The 19198-nt window shown below is 60.7% G+C and overlaps 1 protein-coding gene across 4 annotated transcripts in view; it reads right to left on the bottom strand.

Moving 5' to 3' along the window:
• The window catches only part of NFIX (nuclear factor I X), a 98225-nt gene extending 81656 nt beyond the window's left edge, over positions 1–16569 (bottom strand). For 2 of the 4 annotated variants that reach the window (XM_068536862.1, XM_068536864.1), the window contains exon 1: positions 16417–16569. In XM_068536862.1, the coding sequence (XP_068392963.1) occupies positions 16417–16443 (27 nt within the window). In that variant the 5' untranslated portion in view covers positions 16444–16569. The remainder of the gene's footprint in view (positions 1–16416) is intronic. The other 2 variants (XM_068536865.1, XM_068536866.1) reach the window with 1 other exon arrangement.
• Between the last annotated feature and the right edge of the window lie 2629 nt (positions 16570–19198).

Genomic DNA, 19198 nt, shown 5'->3' with positions numbered 1-19198 from the left:
CGAGGCTCGAGCTCCACGGACAGCCGACATGTATTTTTTTCCTTTCTTTTTTTTTAAATGCCTGTTTCCATTATCCAGCCTCTGTCTCACGTTAAGAAAAAGGAAAAAAAAAAAAAAAAGTACAAAAACTCCTTACAATTTTTAAAATAATTTTTTTAAAGAAGAGGGAAAAGATGACCCGAAAAATAAAGGGGGGAAAGGGGAGCTAAGTGTGGTCTGGGAGCCTGAGGGGAGTGGATGCGACTGGGGTGGGGCGCCTCCCATCCCATCGAGGGTGCCGAGCGCCGTGTCAACCGCTGCCCCAGGTCACCTCCCCAGTCGCAGCTGGAGCGGGCTGAGTCATCCGCACGTGGAAAAGGAAAAGGACCTAACACCATCAAAGCGCCCTTAAGTGTTTCGGGTGATGAGAAGTCGGGTTTATGACTGGCTTCCGAGGGGCAGATCGGGAGGCCCCTGAGTGCTTTCTCTGAACGCCCGGGGGCTGCTCGAGCTCCGGGGGTAGACTTGGGGGGGACGCCTCTTCCAGCACTAGCCTCCCTCGCCAACAGGTTAAGTCGGACCCACTCGGCGCACACGTTCTTTTTCCTCTTTTCCATCCTCTTCCCCGGCCTGCCCAGAAGAAGTGCTGCAAAATGGCTGGTAGCAATGGGTGGAGAGGCCTTAGCGCCCCAAATTCAAGAAGTCAGCGCCGAGGGAAGGCGGTGTCGATCAGAGGATATCTGAGGGGGAAATTTTTTATAAAGGTTCTTAGAAGCTGCGCAACTCCCGCGGCCTGAGGGCGGAAAAGAGGGAAAGGGAAAGCGCATTTTCTAACACTTAGTCACATTTCTTCCCTGTGCTCGCTGGAGGCCAAACGCCCCCAAACCCAGCCAACCCTTGAAACAAACAAAATGCTCCCCTGGTAAATTTCCCCGCCCTTATTCACACACAAGAAAAGAGGCGACTTGGGGAGAAATGGGGAGGCTCTTCCGAGGCTAGGGGTCTGGAGGCCGAGACGCGCACGAGGGATTCTCTCTCCGTAAAGACGCCCCAAAGTTGCCCTCAAGATTCTGGGGGCCGTAAAGCTCAAAAAGTCCCTCGAGCAGCCAAAGAACAGGAATCATTAACATCGCATTCTTCCCAAAGCCCTCTCGTTATCCCCTGTCGGGTATCAAGATGGCACAGGAGGAAGGACACTGAGGAAACGGCGGCCCGGAACCCCACGCCGCGCGCCTGGTGAAGGGACCGAACCCGCCTCGAGGCCAAAACGCCGCCATTTGAGCCCCTTCTGGCGCAGGCCTCTGGTGCTGCAAATGGCGAATGTCCCAGAACGCGAACCAGGCCGGCCCTCGACGCCCGCACCGGGTTACTTTTTGCGGGGTCGCGGGGAGGGGTTGGGCCGGGCCGGGGCTAGAGGGAGCCGCGCCTGCGCAGTGCGGGGTCCGAAAGGCCGCCACAGACCCCCTCGGGGGTCAAACGGCCCAAGGCCTCGCCTGTCGCCGCTGCTCCTTCACACCCGTTCCCGGTTTCCCCTCACCTGCCCGCGGGGGCAGTGGTCCTCACTCCTCATTCAACGCCTGGAGCCGTTCCGCCTGCCGAGCGACACAACCTTGTGCCACAGGCGCTTTCCACATCCGGGGCTTCAACGCACCGCTTCCCGCCTTTTCGCCTCGGCGCACGCGCACGCCCGACTTTGAGCCCTGGCCCTCAAATGCCCTCGGGTCTCGGCCGTCCGCACCTTGGAGGGCTATGCTGTCCCCTTCTACCCGGTGGTGCGCGTTGCAAGTGACAACGACAGTCAGCACCCAAGTTCCGCGCGTGGAAAACACCCAGCTCTCCCCTTGCCTGAGCCCAGGGGAGGCCTCCCCACGACCCCCACCCACCTATGTTGCCCCCCAAGCCAAGCGTGAGCCAACTGCAGCGGGTCGGGGAAATGCCACGCACAAAAAGAATGCCCGGGAGGTGACAATGAAACGAGTCGCAGGCGGCGGGAGCCTGGCGAGGGGCATACGCTGGGGCTAGCACACGGGCACCGGGCACCGGCTGCACGGCTCTGCCGGAATTTCCACAAACACACGCGGACTGGGGGGCTTCAGGGCGACGTGGGGGACGGTCTGGATCCTCCCCTCGGGGCGCTCTGGAGAAGGCACGGAAGTTGATCTTTCTTCGGCCGGGCGGGGGCATCCGGAGCGCTTTGGTTGGGCAGTGGGGCCGTCTAGGGAGTCTTGGGACGCCCTCCCCCCACCTCCGTTCAGCGAGGCGCTTCTATTTTAAGACATCGCCCATCCCTCCAAAACCCACCCACACTCGCTCCTGAGGTCCACGGTGCTCACAGGGAACCCGCCTCCAAGCCCCGGGCGCACCTGAGGGAAAGACCAGGAGGGCTGGTAGCGCGCGGCCTGAGCTGCCAAGCTGGACTCAAGGGGGGCAAATGGAAGTTTCGCCCGAGAAGGGGGGCAGGGGGGGGGGCATTAAATGGCCTCTTTGTGGAGAGGAATTGCAGGCCGTCACTCAGGATTAATTTAAGCAGCAACAGCAAACACACCAAAAAGCAATGTCTCGCCGCCAGCACCCACCCCCGCGATTGTGTCTCCGGGAGGGCTTGGGGATCCGGTGATGTAGCTCGGCCTTTCGTGGGAAGGGGGCTCCCTAGCCTTTAAGAACGAGGGGCGTCCACAGTGGGAAGGGAGGATGCGGCTCCCGCCTCGCCCCACCTCCCTGCTTGGAGAAATGGGGTTTTTTGCAGGTTTGGGACGAAGCTGAATAGGGACGGTAAAACCCAAGTATAAACGTGGAGCGGGCATGGGGGGAGGTTCTTACATGTCAGAAATATATATAAAGGTACACATTTCCAATATAAATATAGCACATGCAGGGGCGCCACTGGGCAACAGTTCTGGGGCGTCTTACCTGCGCCCCGGGGACATTTGGGGAGGCGGGTGTTCGAAGAGAGATGGGGGCGGTGGGGATTAGGCCTCCGATTCCCAGTCCCCCTCCCCCCAAAACCTGAATGCGGTTTTGCAGCCAGGTGCCCCGGGCGGCCTGGCAGGTGCGCAGCTCACGGGAAATACACGCGTGTGCAGACTGGAGAGGTGTGTGCCCGCGTGGGCCTGGAGCCACATGCGTGGGCACCGGCAGTTCCTGCAGGCTCACCTAAGCCCGGGACCCCCGTGGGGACGCAGGGCAGTACCAGCGCTCAGAACCCCGGTGAGGATGCAAGCAAGAGCTCATGTGTGTGTGTGTGGGTGTGTGTGTGTGTGTGTGTGCGCGCGCGCGCGCGCCGGGACCCCATCTGAGGTTGGGAAAGGGTATTATTTATGGGGGGGGGGGTGCTCCAAGCAGTCCCATTGGGGCGTGAGGCCCGTGTATGCGTATAAGCTGGCGGTGCCTGGGATCCCGGTCGGGGGCGCCTGGCTAGGGCACGCTGGCGACCGGGGTCTGAGCCCCTGTGCAGGAGCGTGCTTACGTGCAGTGCGCGCGGCTGAGTTTCCACTGGGGCGTTGGACCTGGGAGTGCGCCCGCCCGGGTTCCCCGTCGGGGCTGATGTGCCGGGGTGTGCGCATGTGCTTGCCCTAAGGGTAGCCACGTGCGCCCGGGCCGCCGTCGCCGCCACGCCGAGCCAGGATTTGGCCCCTGAGCGGGCCAGGGGGCAGGGCCCGCCGCCGCCCGGCGGGTCTCAGCGGGATGTCGTTGGAGCGGTGTTGGTTTTGGCCGTGGCAGCGCTAATGGGGGAAGCCCCGGGGAGCCGGGCGGGGGTGGGGTGGGGGTGGTGGAACAAAGAAGGGGAAAGCGAGCTGCAGAGGAGGAGGAAGCGCCCTGGAATGCGGAGGGCCCTGGGGAGTAGGGGTACAGGGCAGCCCGAGTCTCCCGGGCATGGTTTGGGCCGAGGGACTTGCCTGGCAGCCTAGGGCTTGCCACTCCCACCCCCAACTGTGGATGGAGACAGAGGTTTTGAAGACCCAGGACTTCTCTGCCTTCCAGAACCCTGGCCCCAGCCAAAGGCTCCTACACATGGAACCCCGCAGAACCGCAGGCTGCAGCCACCGCGGTCCACAAGGAGCAAAGTAACATTTGGGCTGGAGGGCATGGCTCACATTTCCTCAGGTGAAGGCAGACAGTTTGAGCCCTCTTACGCAAGGGGCAGGAGGCCCCTTCCCCTGTTTCTTGGCTGGGCTGCTTAGAACCTCAGTTTTTCCCATCTGGGGAATGGGAAGGGAACTCCCATGGGGGGGCCAGAAGGGGGAGTCTCAGTTGGATAGGAGTGGGTTGAAAAGCAGTGAGATCTGTTTAAATCTTGCTTGCCCCTGGGGGCCTGGCTGAGTAATTCCTGCCACCCCACTTCTAGCCTCATGACCTTGACACTTGACCTTCTGGCCTGTTTCCTCATCTGTAAAGCAGGTTACTCATACCTGCCTTATGCTGAGAGGGTTACAGGAGGTCACGTGCACCCGCCCACCCACTGCCCAGGCATAATTGCTCTGGAGTTGGTAGCTGTTATTTTTATTGTGAGGAGTCTATGGCTGTGACAAGCTGTGACGCTTGGTGTGATCGCGTGAGGCTGGCTGTGTGTGTGACTGTGCCGCTGTGTGTGTGTGCGTGTGTGTGACAGGTTGTGTGTGAGACTGTGCGTGGACGACAGATTGTGCCGGTGTGCGGCGGTGCCTGTGACAGGCTGTCACTGCGCGACAGACTGCGGGTGGCGGGGTGTTGCGGGTACCGACTGTGAGTGGAGATGAAGCGGTGTGTGGGGCTGGGACCAGGGGACCCCCATAAACCTATCTCAGTGAGGGTCTAGCTGACAGTGAGATGGGGAGGCTCTCGGGGCCTGGGGGCGGGTCAGTCCGGTGTCCTGTCCAGCCTTGGCCTTTCTATTGTCCAGCGGGATCCCGTCTGCTTACAAACCTCAGGAGGGGATGGTTCAGAGGTACCCTATGATGGACCTTCCCCCTCCCACATTGTGTCAGCTCAGATGCCCACCCCCCAGCTTCTTGCCTGAGTTTGGGGAACTCCAGGAGGGTCATCAGGGACCTCAGGGCATGGAGGACCCCAGGCCTGTCTGGCTTCAGTGAGGGACACACACCCCAAGCCTGTTTCCCACGATTTCCCTGAGCTCCAGGCCTGGGCAGGGCTGCTGGAGACCCAGAGAAGGAGGGATTTAGGGAAAGATCAAGAAAAGCCAGGAGAGAAATGGAGGGAGAGGTGAGAAAAACAGAGACTTCCCTGGGAACTGGCAAACCTAGAGTTTCTTGAGGTCGGGGTCTCCAGTCAGGGTGGACACCCATCAGGTTTGCAGAAATGCCAGCTGACACCTATGAGCACTGCTTGTACCCCAGGCCTCATGCTCAGACCCCGCTATTAGGGACTCACTCCTCCCTTCAACGATTCCAACCCAGGCACTCTTCTCATCAGTGTGGGATTCTGCTTCTCACACCCTCTGGGCCCAGTGCCTCCTTCTACAGTTGGAGAAACTGAGGCTGAGAAAGGAGAAGGGACCCATCTGAGCACCCACTCACGCCCACGAGACCTGAGAATGCAGGACTCCAGGCTTCGTGGCCATGCACTTTCCCAGTGTGGAAAAACCTCACCAGCTGGAAAAACCCCAGGGCCTGTGGGCTGGGGGCAGCACACTCCAAACCCTTCCCTCCCCGCTGGGTGTGTCAGTATGTGTGTGTTGTGTGTGTTATCAGTGAGCGCTATGGTCCTTGCCTGTCATGTGTCTGGTGTCGCAAGCTACAGCATGATGTGTGTGTGTCCCTCTGCCGGTGCGGGCCTCTGTGTGTCTATGTGTCCATTCAGGGCCAGCCCCTGCCAGAGAGAGGGGAGAAGCGTCGAAGCACCCCCCCCACCCCACCCACCACCCCCCCCCACCCGAAAGTGTGTCTTTGATACTTGCAGCCTCGGCAGCGAAAAACAAGTTTCCACAGGGCCGCCTTGGGCTGAGGCCAGGCCGTCCTCAAATAACATTTGAAGTTACTTAGCAAACTTTGTTTAGTGCCGAGAGAGGCGGGCAGCGAGCTGGGTGGGGGGGGGCAGTAAACCGGTTCCTCCGAAGTCCCTTGTCCCTCTGGGGGCACGAGTGCCCAACGTGGGGCTTGATTCCCCCACCCCTGGCTCTGGGCGGGGGAAACAGAAAACTTGAAGTCCTGGGGATGGGGGTGACTTGGGGGAGGAAGGGTTGGAGCACCCTACAAATGAAGTCTTGCTTTTCCCAGTCCAGACCCCCGGCTTGGACAGAAATGCCCACCTGGTCTCCCAGTGGCCCAGAGGCTGACACGAGGCCCCGGGGCCGGTCAGAAGTGGGAGAGTCTGCACTTCTCCGCCACCCCCTTTCTGCAGCCCAGCTCTGCCAACCTCGAGGCTGGTTGCACGAGCTGGCTCGAAGCATGTTTCCCCCTCCAGACACACACTCACACAAGCACCCAGAAAGCCCCCCTCATGCCCATATGCTCGGCCCCCCAAACTCTCTCTTCCAGGGTCCCAGCCCCAGGCAGCAGAGGCCAGAGAGCCAGCAATGGCGGGTTTGGAAGTGAGGTTGGCGCCTATGGGAGGGGGAGGGGGAGGAGATGCCAAAAATGGTGAGCCATTACAGGCAAGCAGGCGAGAGAGGGAGGAAGCGAGCAGGGAAGATGGAAGCCAGGCGGGCATCCTCGCCGAGCTCCAGGATGCAAAGGGGCAGCGGGAAAAGCAGCCCGGGCCCTTCCAAGGAGTAGGCATGGGGGACAAGCCCCAGGTGGCACGGGGCGGGCAGGGGGCCGGGAGGTGCCCAGCGTTCCCCCACCCCCACCCCAAGCTTCAAGATGGAGACTGGCAGCAGCAGCCGCTCGGCTCTGCCCAGGCATGGAGTGGGGGTGGGGGGCAGGCAGGGTGCCAAACCAAATGCCACCGGGCTGGGCACGATGGTTGCCAGCCAGCAGTGCCTACCCCACTAGCCCCAGCCCAGAGCCCTCACACCTGGAGCTCTGGGGGTGGAGGGAGATGGGGACCTAGTTGGGAATCGGGGGTCCAGCAGACAAAGCCAGGTCCCCTCAAGCCCTGGGCAGGTCCCCAAGACCCTACAAAGATGGCACGGCCTGGCACTGCCAGGGTGACAGGCTGGGGTAAAAATAAACTGGACCCGCCCCAAGGGAGCTAAATTGAGGGGCCCAGGTGGAAGTGCCACTCCGGGCCACCAGCTGCCCCAGCCCCACCCCCCAGCTCAGAGCGGCACAGTTGAGAGTGCCCGGTGCCCATTGACTCCCAGTTTCTGTAGAGAAGAGGCGCCGGCCATCTTGTCCCCAGGTCTTAGGCGGGCAGCATACGGTGTATGCACAAGTACGGATAATGGATGACCTCAGACTGCAGCAACAACAGGCTGTGCGTTCCGGGCAGACGGTAGGGGCAACCATGCTAAGTCACGTACCCCTGACCTCTGCACCGCCCCCTTGGAGAGGGCAAAGGGCCTGGGAGGCCGCACTTGAGCTGTGGCAGAGCAACAGAGTTGAAAGTCAACACCGAGCCACGAGGCCTCCCAGACCACCTCTGCTGAAACCACAGCTGCCCAGCACTTCCGAGGACCCTACTGTTCTCTTTTCCCCATAACACCTATCGCTGTCTCAAGTGCTGGACGCTCCCTTGTTTATCGGGTTCACGGTCTATCCTCCCACCGGGGCTGGCACCTCCACTGATTTTGCTCCTTGCCGAGCCCCCAGGGCCTAGAACAGGGCCTGGCACCCAGGAAGTGCTTAACAAATATTTGTGGAAGGAATGCACAGGCCCCTGGCTGCACCCCCAGCACAAGGGCTTCGGCTAGGTGCCCAGCAATGTGTGGGAGAGGGTGTTGGGCCCTGCCAGGAAGGTGAGGCCAAGCCTGGCCAGTGGGGTGTGCAGAGGGGATGAGATAACCATCCACTCTCATTCTGAGCCCTGGACAGAAAAAGATCTGAAGGTCGGAGCAGTAAGGACGGTTCAAGGGCCAACAGCTGGGACATACTTCAAATGGGGGTATGGAGGCCTAGAGGCCCATTCCGAAATTTGGTAAAGGCCAGAGAATAAGCTGCATTTTTGTCCCATCAGTAGGATTTAGGATGGTGGCGATCAGAGAAGAGGCTCAGGCTCCACCACTTTCTAGCCCTTGGCCTTGTCCCAGGGTGCTTCTTCTCTGAGTCTCAGTTTTTCATCTATAAAATCAAGCACTTACTTCACATCAAGCACTGTTTTAAAGGACTCTGGATAAGCCAACTCCTCTCTGATCCTTACCACAACCCTGTGAGAGGAAACTGAGGCCCAGAGACGTTGAGCGACTTGCCCAAGGTCACACAGCTAGTGAGTAGCAGAGCCAGGATTCAAACCCAGGAAGTTGGCTCAGAGGCCCCATTCTCCTAATAATGTCCAAATGTCCCAGATGCCAACAGTGCCAAAGTGGAGAAACCCTGCCCTAATATACTGTCAGACACACACATGGGCACAGCTAACCCTTGCCACACCCGCCTCATGTGGAAGGATTCAGGGAGACAAGCTAGGAAGGCACTCAGCACAGGTCGAGACACAGCGAGCACACGGTACACTTTGGCCATTGCTATGATTCTTAGGACAAACACTCATTCACTTATTATCCTACAAAACGCTTTCTTCCTGTATGATTCCACCAGTCGTATTTCTCCAGAGTCAGAAATGAGGAGTCAACGGCCAGAGGATTAATGAGACAGCCACACGGAGGACAAGAGTCTCAGAGGTCAGCCTCGCCTACCATCCTGGACTGTCTCGATGGCTGCCAGAAGCAAGACCGTGAGACGGGGGCCCCTAGCCGCTGGGCCCAGAAGGCCAGGGTGTCCTGGGCATGGGTGGGCATGTGGCCTCCCAGGAGTATCCCCCAGGCCTCTACAAACCAGCACAGGGACTCAGAGTTCCCAGTTCCCTCAGGAGAGGCTGGGGTGGTTGGATCTGCTGCTCAAAGACAGCCAGCAGGGCCAGCAAGTAGAGGGGAGGTAAAAGGAGGGCAGGTCTCGCCTCTCAGGTGCCATTTCCAAGCAGGGCCAGGTGTGGCCCAGGTGTGAATGGGTGTGTGGGTGTGACCCTCGTCCCTGTGTGCTGGAGCAACATGGGATTGTGTACATGCCACACCATTTGCCCCTGGGCTTGTGTGTGTGTGTGTGTGTGTGTGTGTGTGAGAGGTGGGGGGCCCTGCATTTGTGACAAAACCTGGGTCCTACTAAGCAAGACACCGTGAGATACTGTGTCAGCCGGACTCTTGTCCGTGTGTGTGTGTGCGCAGTGGGTGTCAGGGGCTAGCTGGGCCCGTGCGTGTAACTGTTGACACTGGGGGCTGGACGATTACGTGTGGTTGGGGCCGTCCTGTGCACTGTGGGGTATTGGGCAGCACCCCTGGCTTCCACCCACTAGGTGCCAGTGGCAAACCCCCCTCCAGGTGCGACAACCAAATGCTTCCAGACATCGCCAGGTGTGTGTGTGTATCACCATGTGTCTGACAGTGTCACTGTGTGCGTGTGCCGTGTGCTTCTCACCACGTGTCTGTGGGGCCGTGAGCTCCTGTGTGTTGGGCGGTGGCAGTGCCTGTGTCTGCGCCGTGTGTCTCACGGTGTGTTACCGTGTGACCGTGTGTGCCCCAGGGTCTGCACCCACGTGCGTGTCCCTGCGTGTGGAGCACGAGCCGCTGTGTTCAGTGTGGCGGGCATCCCTAGGTGTCTGGGTGCGAAGGCGAGCCTGTGTGTGGGAACGCCTGTGTCTGTGTGCTCCTGTGTGCTGTGCCAGGGTGTGCCGTGCCTGTGTGACAGCGTGATTCTTTGTGCCTGTGTGTGCCAATGAGAGTGTGCGACTTTGTGTGAGATGGACCTGGAATAAACCCCCGAGATGATTCTACTGAAGCCAATATTTGGACGGACCCTCCTGGATGATTCGCCCCCCACCCCCAGCTCCTGGCTGCCCCGGACTGAAAGCCGCTTCCTGGGGCCAAGGGGGTGAGGTGCGCCTCTGAGCTACCCCTTACTCCAGCTTGGCTCCTGCGGATTCAGGTGGGGACAGACCCCCACCCCCGCCCTTGCCCGATCTGTGCCAGGAAGGCTGGCCCCGAGCTTTCAACCAAGGGGGCAGGGTCCTCGGCGGCGGTGGTGGCACTGCCCCCTACCCACTGCTGGCCACCAACCCCAGCTTCCCTCAGGGTGGGGCCCAGTGGGGGGAGAGCTCCCCAGTGCAACCCCGGCTTCCGATTGGCTATGGAGCGCCGCAGTGCCCGCCACCCGCCTCCCCCTCCCCGCTGGCGCAGCCACATCGGTAGTGATGGCAAACGCAGCTCGGCGTTCTGGGCACAGCTGCGCCTCACAGAGGCCTGCCAGCCCCACCAGAAGCCAGACACCCCAGCTCCGTGCCCCCGACCCCTCCCCAGCCGGCCGCCCGCCCAGCCAGGCAGCATGGTCACCCCGGCCACCGCTCTCTCGGGCTGCCAGGCCCAGTCCACCCAGCCCCCTCGCCCACCAGGCCTGTGCCCCCTTGGCCAAGCCCGCTTGGGGGCCCAGGCCCCTGCACGCGGCCACTCCCGCCCTCAGAGGGGCTCCTCCAGAGGGGGGGGGAGGCAGCAAGGAAGGGGGGTGGGGAAGGGGGGAGCTAGCCCTTCTTTTAGTGAACGCGCCCAGAGCTGGAGCCAAAAATCGAGGAGGAGAGATATTCAGACAGAGCCAAGATGCGTTTGGCAGGAGGAGAGAGAGAGAGGGAGAGAGGGAGCGGGAGGAGGGGAAGAGAGAGGGAGGAAAGAGAGGGGGGCGGGGGAAAACAGGGAGGGGGCCTCAGTTTCCAAATCCATGCTCTCAGAGCCTCGGAGGGACAGCGGGCAGCACGGAGGTGTGGGACCTGGAGCAGGCTTGGCCGCTGGGGACGGTAGGGGGCCCTGGCCCACAGAGACAGCCGGACACCCCAGCTGGCCAGGCCAGGACGGACACAGGCAGAAGCCAAGATCAATGTGCGCCGGGCAGACAGAGGGAGGCCTGTGGGCGGCCCAAACACACACCCGCACCTCGCCACACAACGGGCTTCTGTCCATGCCGGGCCAGGGGCACGGGTGGGGCCCACAGCAGGGCCACCATGGCCGCCCGACCTCATGGGAAGCCTCGAAGAAGCCAGCCTGCTCCCAGACACTAGCTTGGCCGCCATAGTGGGCACTTCCCAAGGTGCCAAGAGGCCAAGGGAGGCCAGGGAGAGGGGCCCATGTGGTGAAACACACATTGATGGTCACAGGGACAAGCCCAGGATGCACAATGCCATGGGGACGATACCTGTAGGCGCACACATTGACACAGGTATGTCAACACAAACAGGCCGCCATGCACGGTAAGGCACACGGATACACCGCTTGTCATGACCATCAGACACCCAGAGGATTCGATGATTTGTTTAGTGACATACCACAGCGGCACCGTGACACAAAGACCACATCAGGTATCCCGATACACATGGTGACACACACCACCAACCCGTCACCCGAATACACAGAGACGGAGCTTGGGATGGCCCTCAGAGACACCAGGCAGCATCCAGGGACATACCCTCCGGAGGGACACAGGGACATTTGGAAAGGGACCCACACACACGCAGAGCCACACTGCCGTCCTCGGGAAAATGGTGGCTCTAAGGCTCACCATGCCGGCGAACACATATGCGAACCGGGGAGAACCCGGGGAGCTGCTCAGGGATGTCTCCCTTGGCCCCTTCGCCTCCACATCCAGGGTTTTGGGGGTAGCAAAGTGCAGACACCCCCTCCTTTCCCCCACCTCAGCTAGGAGGGACAGGAGCCCCATCCTCAGCACTGTGTTGGAGGGAAGCACGGTTGTCCGGGCCTCCTCATCCTCTGTCGGTCCAGCTGGAGGAAAGTGTGAGACCCCCACACTTGCACTTCAAGAGCAGAGGACAGGAATCAAGCAGACCAAAAAGGCCAGGCTCCCAGCGGGTTGGAAGTGGAAGCAGGTGGTCAGTGCCGGGGGGATTTCACTGTCAGCCACAGCTGCACGCCCACCCCTCGCACATACCTGAAACGCCCACTTGACCCTGCCAAGCGCCCACATAGGGTCCCACACATGCATCCTGTCCCCACGTTGGTCCCAGGTGACAATGCCCTGATGCAGATGCAGAAATGATTCTGGAGCCATGCAGACGTCCCTAAGGTCACCACTGGGACCCACTCAGATCTCTAGGCTCTTTGCCCCACTCACATTTGGGCACTCATGTGCACAGACACTCCTGCACATTCTGGCACAAGGCCTCAGAGCCCAGCCCCAAAGCGGGCCTGGTCGAGGTCAGGAAAAGGGCCAGGGCAGCCAAAGCCCCCAAGAATGGCATCTGGCCCCCACGGGGCAGCCCAGGCCTTGGCATTCTCCCTGCCCCCTCCCCGACCCCCACCATCACCTCTCCCTGCCTTGAACCCCTGCCATCCCCTACTTGGCCTACAGGACCCCACCTAAGGGAGAACAGCTGGGCCATGAGCTGGCCTCTTTCCTTCCAAACTCTTCTCTTGCTTCCTCCTCCAGAAAGTCCATTTGGATTTCTATGGTTGGGAGGTGCTTGACCCTGGCTTCCATCCCTCTGAAGCAGCCTACCCTCAGCTGGGAGGGCCCGGGGCTGGCCTAATGATGATAACCGAAATGACACGTCATTCCTTTTCTTGAGCACATGCTATGTGCCAGGCATGACACTGAGCCTAATCACAGCATGAGAGGTAGGTACTATTAGTGTCTATTTTGTTTTTTTAATTTTTATTTATTTATTTTTTTTATTGCCCATGTTACAGACCAAGAAAATCCTGTGTTTCAGGTCACAGAATGTAAGATGCAGAGCTGGAGCTCAAACTCTGAGCTGTCTTATTTGCAAAGTCTAACGCTCAACCTCTGCTCCCACAGCTCCACCTGGGAGCCCTTGAGGCCACACAAGACATTCTTGGCTGGGCCAGGACCCCTGGCTCCAGCCCCCAGAGAGAGGGGAGCCTCTTGCCCCCATGTTAACTCAGCAGAGCCCTCGGCTCTGAGCTCAGTCTGTCCAAGCTCAACCTAACCCCAGGCATGGCCTACTCTGTCCCAGCTCGTGGCCACACACACCTCCCACCCCAGCACTGGACATAAAGCAGGCAGGGCCAGAGCAGACAGAAAATGCGCCACGTAAAGGAGGCCCCATGCTGGTGCCGGGACAGGGAGAAACAGCTTCACAGGGACAGAGGGGTGGCCACAGAGACCCAGGGAGAGAGCTGGGGGGGGCATCAGGGAGGCCCCAGTCCATCCCCCTCCCCTGAAGGAGTGTGTATGTGGCTGCGTGGAAACAAGGGTACGTGAACATTCCGCTGCTCCCGTGGGGCCGTGTGGCAGGGAATGTCGGCGAACATGCGTGTCTGTATACACACCCAGGTAAGCCAACAGCCTTGTGTCTTGTGTAAAGGTATGTGCCCTTGGGTCTGTGTAAGTGTGGGGGTGAACACACACTTGAGTCAGCCTGTATTCGAATGTGTCTGGATGGTATCGCTGTGTCTCCGTGCGTTTATGTCGATATACATATCCCATCTCAAGGGGTTCGTGTGTGTGTGCCGGTGGGGAGAGAACACAGGTCCACCGTTTCCTGTGTCCCTAAGTTCGTCTGTCCATGGCCGAACTTGCTGTGTCTGGACATCAGCATACACATGTCGTTCATGTCCTCATCTTGGCGGCAGCGGTGGTGTATGTGTGTGTCCACATCCTGTGTGCCGCTGTTTGTTAGGGGTGCGGGGCCATCCATCCACCCCTTTCCCCTCCACCGAGGACTCAGGCCCATGGCTGCAGTGGGCTCAAGCAGCTCCAGCAAGCACCCCGCCCAGCCGCCCTGGATTTCGATGCTTTTTCCAGAAGGAGATTTCCCCCCACACCCGCCCTTCCCCCTCGCCCACAGTGCCTTTCCCCACCAGGGCCCCGCTGCTCCAAGCTCGTTCCTGCTCAATCATTTATTGACTTTAAAATCGAAGCCAATTCTGGTTTGAAAAAAAGAAGAGAGAGAGAAAGAGAGAGACACACACACACACACACCACACACACACACACACAGAGGCCAGAGAAGAGACAGAGTCCGAGACTCAGGGGGAGGGGGGGAGCAGAGATGGGGCCAGAACCAGAATCAGAGACAGGGAAAGACAAGGACAGTCAAAGATATAGGACAGAGAGACGGATGGAAAAGGGGCAGAGAGAGACAGAGATAGAGGAAAAGACAGAAACTGGCGAGCAAACTATGGAAGCAGAAAGATTTATAAAAACAGACTAGCTCCCAGAAATGTGGCCGTCAGGAGGGGCAGGCTGGACCCTGCTGACCAGCCAACAGCAGCCGCCTACCCAGAGCTGAGGGGCTCAATCTAGCGAGTCCGTGCCCCCTTCTCTCCCTCTACGCCCCGGCATACTCAGGCCTGTGACACAGAGCTGAGCCCTTGCTCCCTTCGAAGGTGTCAGAGAGCCAAGCCCCGGCCATCACCCTGAGTCTGGGGGCTGCCCCAGCCTCTCCCTAGTCTTGTCACCAGTGGATCAGCTAGCATTTTCTTTCCCAGGGTCTGTGACATCTGAAGAGCCAAGTTCTCACCCAGGCCGAGGAGGAGGGTAGGCCAGGGAGCCGAGCTGGCGGCTGGTGGGCCAGGGGCCGCTCAAGCATGAGGTCTTGGTCCCACTAGGCCCCGAATACCAGCCACACCGGCCAAGCAAATGTGGCACCAAAGGCAGCCACAGCTCAGACCCAGCTAGGTGGGTAGGGTCGTCGTGTGGGGGCCCAAGATGGGGTGGCCGGCCAGTCAGAGGCACAGATATGAGGGTCCCCCACACTGTCATAGTGGCCAGAGTGCCTGCTCACACCTGCATGCACACCGTGATACATACGTGTGCATGTGCACCTCACCAACACATACTCACATCCTATACAGGAAGACCCTCACCCTGGGCCACACACATGTCCATACACACAGGGCTGCCCACAGCTGATCCACAAGGCCACAAGCAGACCCCCGAGATTGACTCACACACACACTTGCATCTGTGGATACAAGAGTGTGGTGTGGGCATTCTGTTTGTTACGTGGGGGGGCTGACACACACCCCTGACATACCCTCTAGCCCCTCGCCAATACCACACCCACATAGCAGCCATATTCCCATGGACTCCCACTCCCAGCCTGGGCACACTTGGCACACAGCTGGCAAGGCTCAGACTGGCAGAGGGACCCAGGCCTGGCCTAGAGACTCCCCCCTACAAACGCAGGCCCTGCTGGCAGGCAGGGCTAGGAAGCCCCCAGGTGTCGCCTCTGCGGAGTCTGGGATGCCAGCTATAGCGTGGCCCAGCAGACAGCGCTACCAGGGCTGCTGTGGGGCTCTGGGCAGCTTCTGTGCCCTCTCAGAGCCAGGAGCCACCACCGGAGAGGGTGGGGTGGCAGGGCAGGCATCCCCCGGGCCTTTGCCGCCTGCCGAGCGCAGTGCAGGGAACTTCGCTGGAGGCGGGACGCGCTTTCGCAGCGCGCCAAGGTCGGCACAGCGCCCGCGGCTGACCCGGCGGCGTGGCCCCAGCACTGTCGGCAGTGTCCGCGGCTCCCGCCAGCCCCTCCCGCCTCCGGGCAGCGGGACGGGATTCCCCAAACCCGCCTGGTCCACCGCGCGGCAGCCGGGGTCGTTGGGGCCGGAAAGTTTGCGCCGAGGAAAGTTTTTTTTTTTTTTTTTTGGGGGGGGGGGCCGCGGCTGCGGCGTCCAGGGTCGGCGAAGAGGCGCGGCCAGGGCTGGCAGCCCGCCCGCCCCTCCCTCCCCTTCCTCCCCTCCCCTGCCCCACAGAAATTTGGGAGCCCCGCCATTTTCTTAGCCCCGCTCCCATGTGAGGCCTGAACAAAGACTTTGGGGAGACGCCCGGGCTGCTCGGCCCGCCCGGGGCACCCCGGCGGCACGCAGGGGCCACCACCACGCACGCCGGCCGCTGCCACCCTCGGGAACCGCTGCGCCCGCCCCAGGGAGCGCCGCCAGACCCAGTCCCCGCACTGCGCCCTCGGGACCACCCCCTGCCACTCTGTCATCCCGCAAACACTGCCAGCGGCCACGCTGTCCGGGTGCACGCCACAGTCGCCCACAGGTCGGCGGGAGTCCCGCTGCCCACTGCACCCCAGTCGAGCGCGCGCGCGCGCACACACAGACACACACACACAAACACGCACTCCCGCTCCGCGCTACAGGGGCAGCGCCACGCACGCAGCCGGCAGCCCCCGGAACCCCCGACAGGAGTCTGCCTCCTGGCCAGGGTCGCACGCGCACGGGGGCGCCCGCACGCGTGGCCGGACTCCCCACCGCACGGCTTGCACCCCTCGGCCGCCCGCGGACTCACTCCCCCCAGCCGCCGCGCGCCCCCTCCGCCCTCCCGCCCGCGCCGCCGGCCGGCCTCCTGCGCCCGCTCCCCTCCCGGGTCGCGCGGGGGCGGCGGCCGGTACCTGGGTGAGGCAGTACGGGGAGTACATAGCTGGGCTCCCGGGCGGGAGCGCGGCGGCCGACCGCGGCGAGGGGAGGCCCGGCAGGCGGCGGCCGCGCTCGGGCTCCGGCTCTGGCTCGGTTCCTCCGGCCTCCGCCGCGCTGCGCCCGCCCGGCCCGCGGCCCCGCGCTCGGCCCGGCGCCGCTCCGCGCTCGCCGCTCGCAGGCTCGGCCCCGCCGGCTCCGGGGCCGCCGCCGCCGCCGCGCTCGCCGCTGCCTCTCGCGTCCGCCGCCGCAGCCGCCGCCGCGCGTCTACTCCATGCCGCCGCCGCTCGGCCGGTCACCCTCGCCCGCCGCCGCCGCCGCCGCCGCCGCCGCCGCGCTGTGAAAGTGAAAGTTTAGACAAAGTTTGGAAGCGGCGCACTCCGGGGAGAGGGAGCGGGCGGGCGGCGCGGGCGGGAGGAGGGGCGCGGGGAGGGGCGGGCAGGGCGGGGGAGCGACGGCCGGCGCGCACACACACACACACAACACACACATATGCACGCACACATGCACACACACACACTCAGACACGCGCGCGCGGGGGCGCACGCCAACACGGCCACTCCGACACGTGCTGGCCCGCGTTCCAAAGCAGACACACGCTGACACGCAGTGAGGTTCGGAGCCCTCCATACATGTCACGTACAGAACGCATTGCCACACGTTCCACATTCCAACAAAGCACTCGCAGTCACCTACGCGCACACAGCATAGGCACACAACCCACACACATGCACCGACACCCCCCCACCAAGACTAGGAAAGCAACCCACAACCCACACACTGACATGCACACAGGGCCCACCATCACATGATACCCACACATATGCATTTCAACAACAAACCACGTTTAGACTCCCAGATACAGGTGGACACACTCCAATATGGGCCTCACACAGACACACACTGATACACACCAAGACACACACCAGTGCATGCTGACATATACAGATTCATGCTGACACATTGACACTGGCATGATCACACAACCACATCCTCACACACTCCAGGCACACAACTCCTGTACATAGACACCCAAATGCACATACAACACACGCACAAAGCTGCACCAAAACAGATGCACTAATGCACTGTCACACAAACACAAACCATCAGACACCAGGACATACATGCCAAACACAGGGAAAGCACTGACCCTGATACAAAGTGACACTGGCAGAGACAACAGCACACAGGAACACATACCACACACCTGATGCCCAGATGTACACAGGTATCACACACATACACCCAGGCCCCTCCCACGCCCCACTCCCAACACACACACACACACACACACACACACACACACACTTGTACTTGGCCCTGATCATGGACACACACACAAATCTAGCAAGGACCACACAGCCCAACCATCAGGGACAGAAATGGGCATTGAGGTCTCAGGTACATGTATTCACACCCCCTCCATTCCCCTCATGCAGGCCCCTGGTCCCCCATTTCCAGAGCAAAGAGGAATGGGGGGAAAGATTTGTGCTGAGGACCCTGGCATGGGGGCAAGGGGAGCCCTTAAGTGACCCCCAGGGTGGGCGGGGAGGTGGTGCCTGCAGCCCCCAGGCAGCTCCTGCTGAGGCAAATCTCCCTCCTGCTGCCAGGTGCAGCCAGCACTTTCTCACCCTCCTGAGGCAAGAAGCTGTGGCAGTTCTCAGCTATGCATTGTCTGTTGGAGGGGTGTTGATGCCCAGGCGTGTGTGTATGTCCATGTGAAAATATGCCTGAGGGGATGTGTTCCTGGTCACATTGCATCTTTGAAGCAGGGTGGCCAGAGTTGTGTTCTTGGGAGTCTGGGTGGGTCCGGGTGTCCTCTGGGGGAAAGGAGGTGCAGGTCAGTGTATGTCCGTCTAGGAGTCTCTTTGAATGGGCCAGTGTGGTGTAGCAGTGATGCGGGTCTGGCTGTGTACCTGGGGTGTGTGTGAGTCAGAGGGTGAGTGTCTGCCAGGCTCTGTGCCTAGCACTGGGGACATAGTAGGGAACAAGACAAAAGACCCTGCGATGGGGGGTGCTGACATTCTAGTGGGAGTTAGGTGTAGAGGTCACCTTCGCAGTGTCTGGTCTTTGACAGGAAGTGGGGTGACAAGGGTGCCTAGGTGAATATGTGTGTGTGTGTATTGAGCTGACCACAGTGTGTGCATCAGCTGTGAGGCTCTTTCTGTCAGCAAGTGTCAGTGTACGTAACAAGCTTGTGTATGTGTGGCAGGGATGTGGGTCTCTCTACGCGTCCCAGAGTGTGTGTGACCTAGGGGGTCTGTCTGTAATCAGGGTCTGTGTGGCTGAAAGTGTTAATGGGTGTCACTAGGAATGTGTTTCTCTCTGTTGGGTCCCTGTGAGTCTGGGGCAGTGATGAAGATCTGTGTGTACCAGAGTATGTGTACACAGGTGACTGTGTGTGTCAGGGAGCGGGGCTCTGTGTCTTTTCAGAGATATGGGTCTGTGTATCAGGCTGTGTTGGTGTGTGTGACTAGGTGTGTGTGTGCGCATGTGTGTCAGGGAGGGAGGTCTCTGTGTGCCTGAGGATGTGCCTGGGTACATGTGTGTCTGTCATTGCCGTACGTGGGGGGCTCTGTCCTGGGATCCCGCCGATCCGACCCAGCCTTCCCCCTCTGCATCGCAGCCGCTGCCGATGAAAGGCCGTGGCAGAGGGAATCGATACGTCCTTAAAAATTCAAGGGCTTCTCGTAAACAGAAACTTTTAACACCGTTTAAAGTTTCAGGGCCGCCGCTGCTGCCTCCCGGCCGAAGCCT

This window comes from Eschrichtius robustus, chromosome 2 (genome assembly GCF_028021215.1).
Source record: "Eschrichtius robustus isolate mEscRob2 chromosome 2, mEscRob2.pri, whole genome shotgun sequence".
NCBI classification, from domain to species: Eukaryota; Metazoa; Chordata; class Mammalia; order Artiodactyla; family Eschrichtiidae; genus Eschrichtius; species Eschrichtius robustus.
This window is presented reverse-complemented; position numbering and strand designations above follow the sequence as displayed.